This window comes from Schistocerca serialis, chromosome 2, assembly GCF_023864345.2.
Source record: "Schistocerca serialis cubense isolate TAMUIC-IGC-003099 chromosome 2, iqSchSeri2.2, whole genome shotgun sequence".
NCBI lineage: Eukaryota > Metazoa > Arthropoda > Insecta > Orthoptera > Acrididae > Schistocerca > Schistocerca serialis.
In genome coordinates, this window is record NC_064639.1 from 664,074,722 (window position 1) to 664,091,843 (window position 17,122).

Here is a 17,122-nt window from a genome sequence, read left to right on the forward strand (position 1 = left end):
GGAAGAAGGTAGAGCTGGCAGAGGCTGCAAGTAAGATGGGGCTGGACGTTTTAGCTGTTAGTGACATTCGGGTAAGGGGTGAGAAAGATGAGGAAGTGGGAGATTACAAGGTCTACCTGTCAGGAGTCAAAGCAGGTATAGCACAATGGGGTGTAGGGCTTTACATCAGGAAAGAAATGGAACCCAGCGAAGTTGCAATAAGGTATGTAAACGAACGACTGATGTGGATAGATTTGACAGAAAATTAGGATTGTGTCAGTATATTCGCATTGTGAAGGGACAGATCAAGATAAGATGGATAGTTTTTATGAGGCACTCAGTGATGTAGTTGTTGGAGTAAAAGACAAGGACAGTGTTCTGCTCATGGGTGATTTTAACGCCAGGATTGGAAATCGAACAGAAGGGTATGAAAAGGTTATGGGTCAATTTGGAGAGGATGTGGAGGCCAACAGGAACGGGAAACAACTCTTGGATTTCTGTGTCAGTATGGGCTTAGTAACCACAAACTCCTTTTTTAAACATAAGAACATTCACCGGTATACTTGGGAAGGCAGGGGAACCAGATCTGTCATTGACTACATAATAACAGATCAGGAATTCAGGAAGGCTGTGAGGGACACATGTGTATTCAGGGGATTCTTTGATGACACTGATCATTATTTAATCTGCAGTGAAATTGGGATTGTGAGGCCGAAAGTGCAGGAGGTCAGGTCCATATGTAGGAGGATAAGAGTGGAGAAACTTCAGGATAAGGAAATCAGGCACAAGTACATAATAGCGATCTCAGAAAGGCACCAGTTAGTTGAATGTAGTCAATTACAGTCATTGGAAAAGGAATGGACAAGGTACAGGGACGCAGTACTAGAAGTGGCTAAAGAATGTCTTGGAACAGTAGTGTGTAAAAGTAGGATGAAGCAAACAGCTTGGTGGAATGACACAGTCAAGGCAGCCTGTAAAAGGAAAAAGAAGGCGTATCAAAAATGGCTACATACTAGAACTCGGGTAGACAGAGAAAGTTATGTTGAAGAAAGAAACAAAGCCAAACAGATAATTGCAGCATCCAAGAAGAAATCTTGGGAAGACTTTGGAAACAGGTTGGAGACTATGGGTCAAGCTGCTGGAAAACCATTCTGGAGTGTAATTAGCAGTCTTCGAAAGGGAGGTAAGAAGGAAATGACAAGTATTTTGGACAGGTCAGGAAAACTGCTGGTGAATCCTGTGGATGCCTTGGGCAGATGGAGGGAATATTTTGAAGAGTTGCTCAATGTAGGTGGAAATACGATCAGTAATGTTCCAGATTTCGAGGTAGAATGGGATAGGAATGATGATGGAAATAGGATCGCATTTGAGGAAGTGGAGAAAATGGTAAGTAGATTGCAGTGCAATAAAGCAGCTGGGGTGGATGAAATTAAGTCGGAACTCATCAAATACAGTGGAATGTCAGGTCTTAAATGGCTACACAGAATAATTGAATTGGCCTGGGAGTCGGGACAGGTTCCATCAGACTGGACAAAAGCAGTAATCACACCAATCTTTAAACATGGAAACAGAAAAGATTGTAACAACTACAGAGGTATCTCTTTAATCAGCGTTGTGGGTAAAATCTTCTCAGGTATTGTTGAAAGGAAAGTGGGAGTATTAGTTGAAGACCAATTGGATGAAAATCAGTGTGGGTTTAGGCCCCTTAGAGGTTGTCAGGACCAGATCTTTAGCTTACGGCAAATAATGGAGAAGTGTTATGAGTGGAACAGGGAATTGTATCTATGCTTTATAGATCTCGAAAAGGCATATGAACGGGTTCCTAGGAGGAAGTTATTGTCTGTTCTACGAGATTATGGAATAGGAGGCAAACTTTTGCAAGCAATTAAAGGTCTTTACATGGATAGTCAGGCAGCAGTAAGAGTTGACGGCAAATTGAGTTCATGGTTCAGAGTAGTTGCAGGGGTAAGACAAGGCTGCAACCTGTCTCCACTGTTTTTCATATTATTTATGGATCATATGTTGAAAACAATAGACTGGCTGGGTGAGATTAAGATATGTGAACACAGTCTTGCATATGCGAATGACTTAGTTGTGATGACAGATTCGATTGAAAGTTTGCGAAGTAATATTTCAGAGCTAGATCAGAAATGTAAGGACTATGGTATGAAGATTAGCATCTCCAAAACGAAAGTAATGTCAGTGGTAAAGAAATATAAACGGATTGAGTGCCAAATAGGAGGAACAAAGTTAGAACAGGTGGACGGTTTCAAGTACTTAGGATGCATATTCTCACAGGATGGCAACATAGTGAAAGAACTGGAAGCGAGGTGTAGCAAAGCTAATGCAGTGAGCGCTCAGCTACTATCTACTCTCTTCTGCAAGAAGGAAGTCAGTACCAAGACTAAGTTATCTGCGCACCGTTCAATCTTTCGACCAACTTTGTTGTATGGGAGCGAAAACTAGGTGGATTCAGGTTACCTTATCAACAAGGTTGAGGTTACGCATATGAAAGTAGCTAGGATGATTGCAGGTACTAGTAGATGGGAACAATGGCGGGAGGGTGTCCACAATGAGGAAATCAAAGAAGAACTGGGAATGAACTCTATAGATGTAGCAGTCAGGGCGAACAGGCTTAGATGGTGGGGTCATGTTACATGCATGGGAGAAGCAAGGTTACCCAAGAGACTCATGGTTTCAGCAGTAGAGGGTAGGAGGAGTCGGGGCAGACCAAGGAGAAGGTACCTGGATTCGGTTAAGAATGATTTCGAAGTAATAGGTTTAACATCAGAAGAGGCACCAATGTTAGCACTGAATAGGGGATCATGGAGGAATTTTATAAGGGGGGCTATGCTCCAGACTGAACGCTGAAAGGCATAATCAGTCATAAATGATGATGATGATGATGATGATGATGATTACTCTTAATCGAGAATGATGACAGCTTCGAAAGATAGGCATACCGTTATCATCACGTGACAAATGGTGGTGCCCTCTATGCACTCTATAAATGGGAGAGTACCTGGAGCCTCAGTGGCAGTAGCCGGACATCAGGCTATTTACAAATCTCTCATGATCTGTCAGATGCATATACAAAGCAAAAACATCACTTTAGTTGCCTTTTAGTTGAGTGCAGGTGCTGTTTCTTGTTTGCTTACAAGAGTATATTTTGTGTAGGTCAATCTTTCATGAGTACTGCATCTGGTTGATTATTACTTGCTAACTAATCAGTTACTGGCACCTGTCATGGCTGTATTGCTACCTATTTCCCCAAACTGCCGTTGTTTACCAATTTTGGGCTGTTGCTGTCAAACTGAATCATTGGTTAGTATATTGCTTTCAACATTAGTGGGACATTCATGTCTACATAGTGTGCCTTACAGATCTGTTTCACGGTTACAGTATCAGTAGTGCCAGATGTTGCAGAGATGTAAGTAGTTTTTACTAAGGAAATTTATGTATGTGCAGAAACTAGTGTTTGAATTTTTCTTAGAGACGGGAATAAATAATACAGTGCTTATGTGGAACCTCATATTTACATTATATAAGTTACGACTGATACAGTAAGTCACTAGTGAATACTTCTTATTGGATGGAATAGTGTTTTTTATGCTGTAAATTGTATAAAAATCAAGTAAAGAAATTGCTGATATTAACTTTTTCTAACTGCTGTAGAAAAATGCTTCAAAAATTGTAAACCTCAACAAAAACCACAGAGAAATCTGTAAATAATTTACTTCATTTTTGCAGAATGGAAAGTGCTCGGTCATCATTATACAGGAACTCAACAGTATGAGTAAAACACACTGCTTTTGCAAATAGTTAAATGATTTTTAAATTAATAGGCAAACATTTAACCCTATCCAATTTTCATGGATAACTTGAAAGTAGAGATGCAAAACCATGTTCATTGAATTAATCGGTGTATAATTTCATGTCAGTATCTCTGAAAATTTTGTGTGCCAACAGAAATTGAATGGACAACTACTACTAATTGTTTATTGAATTGCAGAGCGGCGCCTTACAAGGTCCTCGCTTGACTCCACGTGTCAGCCAGTTACGACAAGAAGAATGTCTTGACCGTGAGGCAGCCCATGAGCGTGAAATACATTCAGCAATGCAGATGTCACAGTCATGGGAAGATCTCACACTTGTTCCCGGATCCCCATCATCATCAACATCATCATCAATGTGTAAGGTATGGCTCGAGAGGTTTCAAATCTTCTTTGTTCGACCTTTGTCCTCAAAATTAATAGCAGATTACCCGTTTTGTTTGGTAAACAGGAAAATGAAAGATGTCGGGACTTAAAGGAAAGAAAAGTACTGTTCACTGTATTATTTGAACTATAACAGGATACCTTGCAGCACATTTCACATTAGTGAGCATGACAGTTCAAATCCACATCCAGACACCCAGATTTAGGTTTTCCACAATTTCCCTAAATTGCTCCAGGGAAATACTAGGATACTTCCTGAGCCAATTTCTGCCCCCCCCCCACCCCCCCCATAATTTTGTAATCAGAACTTATGCTCCATCCCTAATGACCATGCTGTTCACAGGATGGTTCATCTTAATCTTCCTTCCATCCATTCTCATAAATTTGTTCCTCCACATCTGTAAGAATAGTCATTTCTTCTGTAACCACGTTTCTGAACAGTCATATTCAAGTTTGCAAGATTAGTCGCCTCTTCTCTACTTCCTGTGCTACCATCCTCAGTGGTTTCCCATCACAGTGACCAGTGTTATGGCTGTAACTACACACATTAAAAAAAGTTTTACATCACCTCGGTTCTGAGAGTTGCAGAACCTGTACAGAAAATTGGAATAGAGATCAACATAATCATCATTTCCGCCCTTTTCATTGCTCATGAAAACCACACATTGCATGTTGTACCACCTTCAAAGGTGGTGGTCCAGACTGCTGTACACACCATACCTCTAATACCCAGTAGCACGTCCTCTTGCATTGATGCATGCCTGTATTTGTCGTGGTGTATCATCCACAAGTTCATCAAGGCACTGTTGGTCCAGAGTGTCCCACTCCTCAACGGTGATTCGGCATAGATCCCTCAGAGCGGTTGGTGCATCATGTCGTCCTTAATCGCCCTTTTCAATCCATCCCAGTTATGTTCGGTAGGGTTCATTTCTGGAGAACATGCTGGCCGCTCTAGTCGAACGATGTCCTTATCCTGAAGAAAGTCATTCACAAGATGTGCACGATGGGGGCGCGAATTGTCGTCCATGAAGACGAATGCCTCGCCAGTGTGCTGCTGATACGGTTGCACTATAGGTCGGAGGATGGCATTCACGTATCGTACAGCAGTTACGGCGCCTTCCATGACCACCAGTGGCGTATGTCAGCCCCACATAATGCCACCCTAAAACAGCAGGGAACCTCCACCTTGCTGCACTCGGTGGACAGTGTGTCTAAGGTGTTCAGCCTGACCGGGTTGCCTCCAAACATGTCTCCGACGATTGTCTGGTTGAAGGCATATGCGACACTCATCGGTGAAGAGAACGTGATGCCAATCCTGAGTGGTCCATTTAGCATGTTGTTGGGCCCATCTGTACCACCCTGCATGATGTCGCGGTTGCAAAGATGGACCTCGCCATTGATGTCGGGAGTGAAGCTGCGCATCATGCAGCCCATTGCTCACAGTTTGAGTCATAATGCAACGTCCTGTAGCTACACGAAAAGCATTATTCAACATAGTGGTGTTACTGTCAGGGTACCTCCAAGCCATAATCTGTAGGTAGCAGCCATCCACTGCCGAGTGTAGCCCTTGGGAAGCCTGAGCGAGGGATATCATCGTCAGTTCCTGTCTCTCTGTATCTCCTCCGTGTCTGAACAGCATCACTGTGGTTCACTCCGACACGCCTGGACACTTCCTTGAGAGCCCCTCCTGGCACAAAGTAAGAACGGGGACGTGATTGAACCACAGTATTCACCATCTAGACATGGCTGAACTAGAGACAAAATGAGCTGTGTACCTCCTTCATGGTGGATTGACTGGAACTGATCGGCTGTTGGACCCCCTCTGTCTAATGGGTGCTGCTCATTCATGGTTATTTACATCTTTGGGTGGGTTTAATGACATCTCTGAACAGTCAAAGGGACTGTGTCTGTGATACAGTGTGTAGTATGCTCGCGTACCTCATCTTCTGCAGAATAATCTCAAAGTTCACTGACTCAAAATGTGACCATTTCTTCGGTCATCTGTTCTGACTTAATCTTTCTTCCCTGAACAAAGAACCATCAGTGGGTAGACAAAATTCGCAAATAATAGTGAATTGTTGTGTGAGGGAATGGCCTATATCCTAAATATTGTATACTGAAGTTGTCAGGAATTTTCATGCAGGTATACAAGAAGATAATCACTAAGCCACTAAGAGTTCTTTAAAAAATCTCTTGACTTTATGATTATATATTTTTATGGCCTTGGTGGAGCATTTTCATCAGTCATTTGCTAGTCATGTTGTTCAGTAAGTGTTATGTTTCATTCCTCCCAAATTGCCCAGTATCTTTTGATTCATTCTGACCTTTTCTACATTTCTTCAGCTATCCGAACCCTTTTACTGTGTTTATTTTTGCTTTATATCTTATTTTCATGTTCTTAAAATTTTCTGTTTTGTTTTGCAAATCATCCAGGCTTATTTCTGGTTCTTCCATATCCTCTCTGATTTCTTTGATTCATCCTACTTGTTTCAAATTCCAGAGTTTCTCCATATTTTTTTCTTGTTAATCTAGTTTAAGGTGTTCTCTTGATGTAGCCAAAGAAAGAATTCATCTTACTATGTTTCGTAGCTATAATAAGCTCCATCCCCCTTTGCAGCATTTAATTTGGCACTATCTTCAATTGCCCTCCTTTTTTATATTTTTTATTTATGCATATTCTAGCTATTCTTATCTGTACTTCTAGGCTTTTGTTGATTTTGTTTTTCTAAGTGACTTTAAAAAGATTTTCACATGCGTGTTATCTCTGGCTGAACCATTGTCTTGTGTTTTGGATAGACATTTTTTATTGTATGTGGACCATGTTAGTTTTCGAGCCTTTATCATTTTATTACTTTTTTTCCTTGCAAGACATATTTTTTGTTAAAATTGTATAGTTTCTCCGAGGCATTTAAATTGTTTAACTACTTTTATTTTTTGTTGCTTACTGTTATGTTGTTTACTTCTAGTGGGTCTGCTACAGTCATCCCAGTGTTTTCGGATGATACCTGTAGTTCTGTTTTTTGGGCTTATTATTTGCTTTCTGGCTTCCTCTATGTTATTAGGTAGTAACACTGGTTGTCTGAAAATCCTTGGTAGCCTGAAAATCCTTGGTAGCCTGAAAATCCTTAGTAGCCTGAAAATCCTTAGTAGCCTGAAAATCCTTAGTAGCCTGAAAATCCTTAGTAATTTTAATCTTTCTTGGTTCTAATTTTATAACTGCACATTGACATATCAAAAACTAATCTTATCTGTGTGAATGCCACCTGGATCCAGTGTGGTTTAACATCACATTATGGCTGCCTGTCTTTTACGAAAGTCTCATGTGTCTACACAGATCCAACACTTTCCGCAATGTGATGGCAGACAATTGTCCGCATTTGTCCACATCCCTTTCTTCAGCATAAGTCATATTCATCAGAGAGGCAGGTAGTGAAATCAAGTTCCATGTAACCACCGTTAATTGTAAAATTTTTACACATTTTGTCTCTCTGTGCTGTGGGAGTCTGGTTATATATATAAAGAACGTTGTGGACCAGCCGTTCTATGGGATAACTGATGGATGGTATATCTAGTGAACCTGCTAACCTGTTGTTTTTACAAGGCATCTTGCACATTCCTTGCCACCTGTGCTCAGAAATTGTCTTGTAGAAATATGAGATGTGACATTGCCTGTTGGAGCTCTACCCAGATTTTAAAATCTCTTACTAGAGTAGTTGCTCTTCATATTTTCCTCATTATGTGGAAATCAGTATTGTATCTTGTATCAATATTTTGCCTCTCAGCATGTCAGCATGGCCACTGCAGTTCACAACATTTGTTGTTTTTGGGCAACAGGAGCCAAAAAATGGCACGCATGCCATCAGTCCGACCTGCAGCAATGTAAAATACCGTATTTACTCAAATCTAAGCCGCACTTTTTTTCCGGTTTTTGTAATCCAAAAAACCGCCTGCGGCTTAGAATCGAGTGCAAAGTAAGCGGAAGTTCTGAAATATGTTGGTAGGTGCCGCCACAACTAACTTCTGCCGTCGAATATATGTAGCGCTACACAGGCATGCTTTGCAGGCACAAAGATAAATTCTGGCGCCAAATTCTCTGCGTCAGTAAATAAATTTAAAAAAAGGTGGAAGACGAGCTTTTTTTCTCTGCCCCGAATTTCGACCACTGCATTTTCGTACATTATCCAATGAAGTAAATACAAATTCCGTATTGTTCATCTTCGAATGTAGCAGCTTTTCAATGTACTACGAAAATCCGACTGGCAAGACTGTTTGCAATGTTTGTCAGTATAAGTTCTGAATTTTTTCCTACCTGTGAGAAGAGATTGTTGCTAATGGGAACTTTTATGAATTGTGAATCACATGCAGTATTCTCTTCACCATAAGAATAATACCAATATAAACATTTTGCCATGTGTTCTTTCGTGTTTGCTGCTATCTCATTTAAATCCTGTCTGCCTAATAAACTACGAAACTAGAGTGAGACAACAGCAAACGCGGAAGAATACACATATCATGTCATGTTTATATTCGTATTATTCTTATGCCTTATAGTGATGCAGTCAGAAATGAAGCATGGCAATTGAGTAGATTTTTAAATCTAAGATGACTCTAATTTCTGTGCAGAAAGTAATGTACTAAAGAGCCGTCTGCAAAGATTTTCAGCAGAGAAAAATTTTCGCTAAATTCTCGTTCAGAACATCTTCTATCATACGCAGTTTATTATTTGGTTCTTGTTGATCATTATCAAAGAAAGCAGCAGTGTAAATAACAACAAATAGCAGTCTCTTGGCATTGTTTCGCTAATGAGACGATTCCTCTCTTTTTTTTTAAATTGTAAGCGGCGGCAGCCCACACCAAAGCAAGCCATGCCGCGAGCGGCGACAGGTCGTGAACACACATTACCAGAATGCGACAAACAATGCATGACACATTACAGTAATGCATTTTCAGCTTAGAGTGACGTAAACACCTATAAAAAAGAGTACGGCACTTATTAGATCAAAGAAAAATAAGCAATCAATTCAAACCAGACGAAGCAAGTGAAAAACGAAGGGTACCTGTATAAAAGCAGACGGAGCGCCTGACGCATAGCAATGGCTACTTGGTAAAGCTTAACTGCTAAGCTTAGGACTTCAACCAAACTACTGTATCTTTATCGTCATTCATTCGACCTAAATTGTGTCTCATATCACAATGGACTAACTTTGTTTCGATTTGGAGGTGCGGCCTAAAACTTTTCTCTCCCCTTGAATTTCGAGTCTCAAATTTCAGGTGCGGCTTAGATTCAGGAAAAATTTTTTTCCTTGATTTTGAGTCTAATTTTTCAGGTGCGGCTTAGATTCGAGTGCGGCTTAGATTCAAGTAAATATGGTAAGCAAGACAGACAGATCGACACTTATTTTAGAGTTCCAGTGTTGGGCGAAGTCGATGAACAAAGCTTTACGTTGCTTCATTGCAGTGCTGTGGCGATGGTGGTGATTCTGATGATGATTATGATAATGGTGATGGTGATTATGATGATTGTGGTGGTGGTGGTGGTGGTGGTGGTGGTGGTGGTGACAATGACGATCGTTATGTTCTGTTGGTCACTTTCTGTGATCCAGTACGCCTCACCATTGTCCAAGTCTGGTTCCATTCCATCCCAATTTTGTGGAAAATGAGAAGATCATAATTTATCTACACAGCTCTGGACTGAGTGTATTACTGTAGGTTGCAAGTTTTGTCAAGAGAATGTTCAATACTTGGCTGCAGCACTATGTAGGTCCTGTACCATTCCAACATATGCTGAAAACTTTTGAAGCTTAAAAATGTAAAAACCATTTATATAAAAGTAAACTTACATGGCAGTGAATAGAAAGTTACAAAGTATAAAGTCTGCGCTGTGTTTATGAAACTCAGTGAGGAGGAGGAGGAGGAAGAGGAGGAGGAGGAGGAGGAGAAGAAGAAGAAGAAGAAGAAGAAGACGGAGTTGTTCAGAAGCATAGATTATGAGACACGCACACACACGTTCTATATTATGGCGGCCACCACCACCACCATATCTTTTTGGGAGTTCCAATACTTTTTTCCATGTTGTACATATTTGATTGCTTTTCATTGTAGTTTCTACTCTGACATGTTCCTCCCATTTAACTATTCATTATTACATCATTTAGTGGTTCAACTTTTAATTCTCACCTTATAGCTACATTTTTTATTTATCTAATTTTATACATCCTTTCACTGCTCTTAGAAATCCCATTTCATATGATTGAACCGACCATGGGGCTCACAGCTCTTTCGCAGGGCGGTGCGCGTGGGGCCCCAAGCTATTGCAGCTTTCTTCTCTCTCATGCTACATTTCCTTCCCCATATCCACTCTCCTTCCCATCCTAGCTTCTCCCCCCCCCCCCCCCCCCACCCTCCTTCACCCCACCCCTCCTTTGTACTTCATGTTTCCCTTTATGACAGTCCCACTAATCCCTCAGTTCTGCTATTTCTTTTCTGTTGTGTGTGTCTCGTGTTTCCACTTTCTTTTCTTTTTTCAGCTTTTTCTGGTTCCCCTTGGGGTTTGACCTCCTTTCTAAATTGTTTCCATAGTGTTAGCCATTTGAAGAAGAACACGGGCTGTTACATACTTGGCTGGTTGAGCCCCTTGACAACACAAGGATTGCACTTCTGGTACCTGAGCTGTCACCATCTCGTGGATGTCTTGGAGGGGTTGCTCATCTTTTTGGAGCATCGGAACTTTCATCAATGACCACTGTGCCAGGCAGCCCTTGCCGCAGCTGGGTGGTGCCAACACGGTGAGCCCCTGATCAGATTGAGTGGTATCAAGCAGATGCCCTGCACATGAAATGTGCTAAGCTGACACTTCTGGCCATTCTCCCACAGTTGTCTCAAGGAATGGTTCTCTCTCTGCTCCTGATTCCTTGGCCTTCACCTCCCTAGACACCACTTGGGAGGAGGTCCAGACCCGATGGCTTGGAATGAAACCCTTTTCTTGTTACTTTGTTTGTTACAGGACAGACAGGGAGACTTTTGCCACTTCCAAACCTCTCCTTTTTGTTGAATATAACAGACAAGTTTGGTGAAATTGACTCACTTAGTAACATGTGATCTGGTTCTGTACTGATTAACACTCTTCTGCCAGTCAGTTGGCTTCCCTGTGTGCTTGCGAGTGGCAGACATTCTTGTGAGATGTCCTTGGGAGCATTACTCCACATCAGTACTTAAATATGACCCAGGGCGTTATCTTCCACATGGGCCTCAGCCTTCAATCTGACGAGGAACTTGGGACTGATCTGGCATGGCACAGTGTTCATTTCATCTGGCAAGACCAGAGAGGTCCAAAGGACAATCATGTTGGTACTGGTGCTTTATCCTGGCTTTTGAGTGGGATACTGTTCCAGAGAACGTCACAGTTATGGTTTATCATTGCAATGTTAAACCTTGTATCCCACCTCTCGTGCACTGTTTCCAGTTTCTCCGTTTCGGTCACACGTCTCTGTGACGTAAGGCAAATCATATTTGTGGTGTCTGCAGCACCCCTCTCCATCTGGGGAGTCCTTGCACCTTACCACCCAAGTGCATGAACTATTCTTGCCCACATTCTCCTCGCTCATCAGATAGCCTGATCTATAAAAAGGAAAGGATGATTCTGGAATTAAAAATTCTTGACTATCTACCCTACTGTCTATCTTTGCTTCTGTTGCATCCTTTCCTCCTCCTCCTCTTCCTCTTCCTCTTCCTCTTCCTCCTCCTCCTCCTCCTCCTCCTCCTCCTCCCCCCCCCCTCCCTTACTTACCTCCAGTTCCCATTCCTCTACCCCCCCACTCCCCACCCCATCGAAAACAATTTCTTCTCCTCAACTGGAGAAGATAGTGTCTTCTATGGCATCTACCAGCATTGAGGCTCCTGCTAGGAGCCTCTCTCCCCAGAATCTCCAGGACAAGAAGCCTGTTACTTTGATACAAGCATGACCTACACTGTGTGGGCTTCAAGGCTGTGCATTCTCTTTCGGATTCTGATGTTGCTGGGTCTTGCTGTCTTTCCAACCAAATTTCTTCTTGACTTCCTAAGGAGGAGGAGGAGGAGAAGAAGAAGAAGAAGAAGAAGAAGAAGAAGATATGTAAGTCCTGGGATGAGAAAATCTGTGACATTCCTATGGGTGTCACTCCTCACTTTCAATCAGGGTGTGATCTTACATTCGTGGATGACAATCCGTCCTTTTCGGTGATGGATACTGACTCAGCACAATGACTGATTCTGGCCTGTTTAACATCCATCCAGCCTCTTGTACTACTCTCCTCCAGTGGAACTGTAATGGTTATAATTGTCACCTTCTGGAATTGCAGCATCTTCTTTCTCTATATTATGAAGCTTGTGTTGTGATGGAGGGATGTCATTTTGTGAATACTCTTTTGTTGACTCTTTCTTCATGGTTTCCAAGCCTTCTGCTACAACCAGGGTATGTCACTGTGCACAGATGTTGTTAGTGTTGTTAGTTCCTGGGTTCCTCCTCATACAGCACTGGAAGCAGTGGCTGTTTGGATCCATTTAGACTATGAGGTAAAAATATGCAATTTTTATATCCTCCCAGATGGCCCTATACACTTCCCACTCTTCTTGCCCTTCTTTGGTAGATCCCACCCCATTTCTTCACCATGGGGATTTTAATACCAGTAACCCTCTGTGAGATGGTACTGTGACCACTGACTGGAGCAGGATTGTTGAAGACCTGCTGACAGGTCTCCTCAACAGTGGAACCCCCTCACACTTTAGTGTGGCACATGGTATGTTCTCAGCCATTGATCTTTCCCTCTGTAGCCCTGGAATCCTCCCATTCATTCAATGGAGAGTTCATGACAATTTTTACAGCAGTGATCATTTTCCAGTCGTTTTTATTTTCTCCAGCATCACTCGCTTGGTCGCTCTCCTCCTCTAATGTGGATTGAGATGCCTTTTCTTAGGCTGCCAACCAAACCGCTTTACCTCATGAAAGCACTGGTGAGTCTGTACAGTGTTTGACTGACACCACGCTTTCGCCAGTTGTTTCGACGATTCCTTTTTCCTCGGGTTCTCCCCGATGGAAGACTGCCCCTTAGTGGAGCCTTGAAATTGCTGTGGCTATTAACGATTGCTGTTGTGCCCTCCAATGCTACAAACAGCGTCCATCTCCTGGCCTCTAAAGGGCTTCATGCCTCGGCCCATTATCTTCTAAAACACCAGAAATGGGTTAGTTGGAAACCATGTCACTGCCATACTCCCTTTTTCTCAGGAATAGGCAAATATCAGGTGCATTTTTGCTTCCTTCTGCAGGTGTCCTTGGGAATTTCCCAGAATAGTGTTATTCCCAGTCTGGACTCTATTGCTAAGCATTTTACTCAGCATTTTGCATAGGCCTCAGCGTTGGTCCACTATCTGCCTGCATTGTGTCTTCTCAAACACCATCTGTAATGACTCCCGTTACCTTTTGTTCCCTGTTACCTTATAATGCCTCATTTGGTGGTGGGAGTTTGCCAGCATACTCGCTCTCTGCCCTGACACGACTCCTGGACTGGATCAAGTGCACAACCAAATGCTTCAGCACTTATTGATGGCTAGCCTACATAATATACTTGCCCTTTTGAACCATCTCAGAGGTGAGGAGAAATTCCCTTCTCAATGGGAGAAAGTGTTGTTATTCCAGTTTGGAAACTGGGTAAATTGCCTCTTCAGATGGACAGTTATCGTCCGATCAGTTTAACCAATGTCCTCTGGAAGTTACTTGAATGTGTGGCGAGCTGGAGGCTGTATTGGATTCTTCAATCTCGGATCTTTTGGCTTTGACCCAGGGTAGTTTCCACCGAGGCTGCAGTACTCCAGATAATTTAGTCCACCTGGATTGTGCTATCTATCTGACTTTTGTTGGATGTCAACATCTTGTAGTAGTCTTCTATGATCTGCATAAAGCTTATGATAACACACAATGTCACCACATCCTTTTCACCTTGCACAAGTGGGCTCTCTATGACCTACTCCCATGTTTTATCTGGAACTTTCTTTCATGTTGCACTTTCAGGTAGATGTTTGCATGTCTCATAGCACCTCCCATCTGCAGATGAATGGGGTTCTGCGGGGTTCTGTTTTGACTGTCTCTCTCTTTTTCAGTGGCCTGCTGGGGCTGTGGGACCTACGGTGTCTCCCTCTTTGTATGCTGAGACATTTGCATTCATTTTTGTTTGTCTGCGATGGGCATTGTTGAATGCTGAGTGCAGGGAGCAATTCACCAAACACTATCTTGGGCTATCACTCATAGCTTCCAGTTGTCAGCTGCTAAGACCTGTGTTATGCGTTTCTGTAATCGCCGTACAGTGCATCCCCATCCAAATCTGTACCTTTTATAGCCAGTCCCTCAGTGTGGTGGACTCTCATCATTTTTTGGGTCTGGTCTTTGACGCCTGGTTGACATTGCTTCACCATTTTCATCAACTAAAGCAGACATGTGGGTACCTTCTCAGTACTCCTTGATGTCTCAGCAACACTAGCTGGGCCACGGGCCACTCTACTCTGATACGGGGTCTATACAGCATTGGTCAAGTTTTGTCTAGATTACGTAAGTCTTGCATACAGCTCGGTATCACCTGTGATGTTACAGATGCTGGACCTTGTACATCATTGTGTGGTATGACTGGAAGCTGCTGCCTTTCAGACTAACCCCATGACCAGCCTCCTAGTGGAGACTGGGGTTCAATCATTGTGGTTTCTGTGCCACAATGGTTGGTTACTTATGTGTTCTGCATCCACTGCTCTGTAGAGCACCTGAACCACCATCTCCTCTTTCCAGATATGGAGATCCACCTTCCACAATGGTGGCCCAGGTCTGGGCTTACGATCGCCATCCATATCCAGCCTTCCCCTCTACCACCTCATTCCTGGGCCTGCACATATAAACCTCTATGGTGCATACCTCGTCTAAAACTCTGTCTTGACCTGTCACAAGCTCCAAAAGATTCTGCTTATCCTGTGGTGCTCCACTGCCAATTCTTCTCCATTCTTGGCACATTTTGGGGTTCAGAAGTTGTGTATACTGATGTCTCAATGATTGGCTCCTCACCAGATGGCTGTAGTGCAGAGTTGGTAGCCATCTCTCATGTTCTTGAGCATATCCTTTCCCACACCGGTGAATCCTTCCTCATATGTAGCGACTATTTGAGCAGTCTACAAACTCTTGACCAGTGTTACCATTCCCATCCCTTGGTCTTGACTATCCAGGATTCCCTTTTTGCCCTTAAACAGTGTGGATGCTCAGTGACCTTTGTCTGGATCCTGGGGAATGAACTGGGTGACAAGCTGGCCTAATTGGCTACCAGCAAGCTGCCTTGTCAGATTGGTATTTCGGAATTGCACCTCTGATCAGTATTACACCTTGAAGTTAGGGATAAGGGTTTGGAATACGGAATTGTGTACTCTGAATTTTCCTAACAAACTATGGAAGATAAAGGAAATCATGAATTCACAGAGGTCCTCCATGCCGGCCTCTTGCAAAGGACTCCATCATCCTTTGCTGCCTCTGTATCAGACATTTGACTGGCTCAGGATCATCTCCTCTGTCATGAGTATTCACCCTACTGTCGTTGTGGTGAGTGTTTGACAATGTTCCACATTTTGCTTGACTTTACTTACCCAGCTCTACTCTGGCTGACTCTTGCCTCCTCTGCCCTGAACAGGCGGCAGCTGTCTGGGCTTCGTGGTACGCCCCAGCCTTCGCCCTACCCACTCTTTTGCTGTTCATTTCCCTTGTGTGTTCTGTCTGACTTGATGTTCTTTCTCTGTTTTCCTGTGCATGTCTCTCCTGTCCATGTTGCTAGTCTTTTGTGGGTATTGTTGGGTGGGGTGTCTCAATTACATGGCAAGTGGTGTGTGCCCCATTACACTTTCTGTCTTTGGCAGCCTCCAACTGCTCCCTGGATGGGACACCTCACCCGCCTTTCTCCCTTTTTTCCCGTTTTCTTCTTGCTTGTTCATTTCTCTAGGCTTTGTTGACCTTCAATAAACCATGGGGTTTTCTTTTCCTGGGTTTTGTGCGCTAGGCCCTTCTTTGGTGTGAAGTTTTGCTGACTTGCCTGTTCCAGGTAGAGGGATTGATGACCTCTTGGTTTGGCTCTTTAAACGAACCAACCAACTATATGGTTGAATCGTATTTCTCTGTCATTTGATAGTGTCCAGGTCTTGCTGCTGTAGACAAGTGTAGACACTATCATAGTTTCATAAAATTTTAGTTTCTTTCCTCACCTTATTTTTGAAGACCGTAACACAGTATGAACGTAAAAAAGGAATTCAGCTGCAGCAAGATTTATAGTCTTGATGATACTAGAGGTACACTGTCCAGTCATGTTAATGTGACCACCTGTCAAAGACCTGAATAACCAACTTTTGCAGTGCGAACAACTGCGAGATATGTAGGAAGATTGTCAGTGAGGTGCTCGAAGGTACCAACAGTGATGTGGAGACATTCCAAGTCCTTTTCTGTGGCCTGCACTCGGTTTCTTGCTTGAGAATCCATGGCACATACAGCTCAATTGATGTGGTCTCACAGATTTTTGATTAGATTGGCTAGGGGAATATAGTAAACTGATCCTGGCCCTCTTTGAGCAATGCACGTACACTGCGAGCTGTGTCACATATTGCATTGTCTTGCTAGTGGATGCCATCGTACAGAGGAAACGCACTGCATATGGGGGTGGACATAGTCCCCAGGGATAGATGCGTACTTGTGTTGATCCATAGTGCCTTCCAGAATGATAATCACCCAACGAATGCCACAAAAACTTTCCCCAGTCCATAATGCTCCTTTCTCTGGCATGGACTCTTCAGATGATCATTGCAAGCGGTTTGCTTTCAGATGTTTCGTGCCATACACACCAATGTCCATCTATCATTTGAAAATGCCACCTGTCACCACT

The 17,122-nt window shown here is 42.9% G+C and overlaps 1 protein-coding gene across 2 annotated transcripts in view; it reads left to right on the forward strand.

Annotated features, from left to right (window-relative positions):
* The window catches only part of LOC126457747 (P2R1A-PPP2R2A-interacting phosphatase regulator 1), a 63,954-nt gene that overhangs the window by 16,911 nt on the left and 29,921 nt on the right, over positions 1-17,122 (forward strand). For both annotated transcript variants that reach the window (XM_050094294.1, XM_050094295.1), the window contains exon 3: positions 3,992-4,177. In XM_050094294.1, the coding sequence (XP_049950251.1) occupies positions 3,992-4,177 (186 nt within the window). The remainder of the gene's footprint in view (positions 1-3,991; positions 4,178-17,122) is intronic.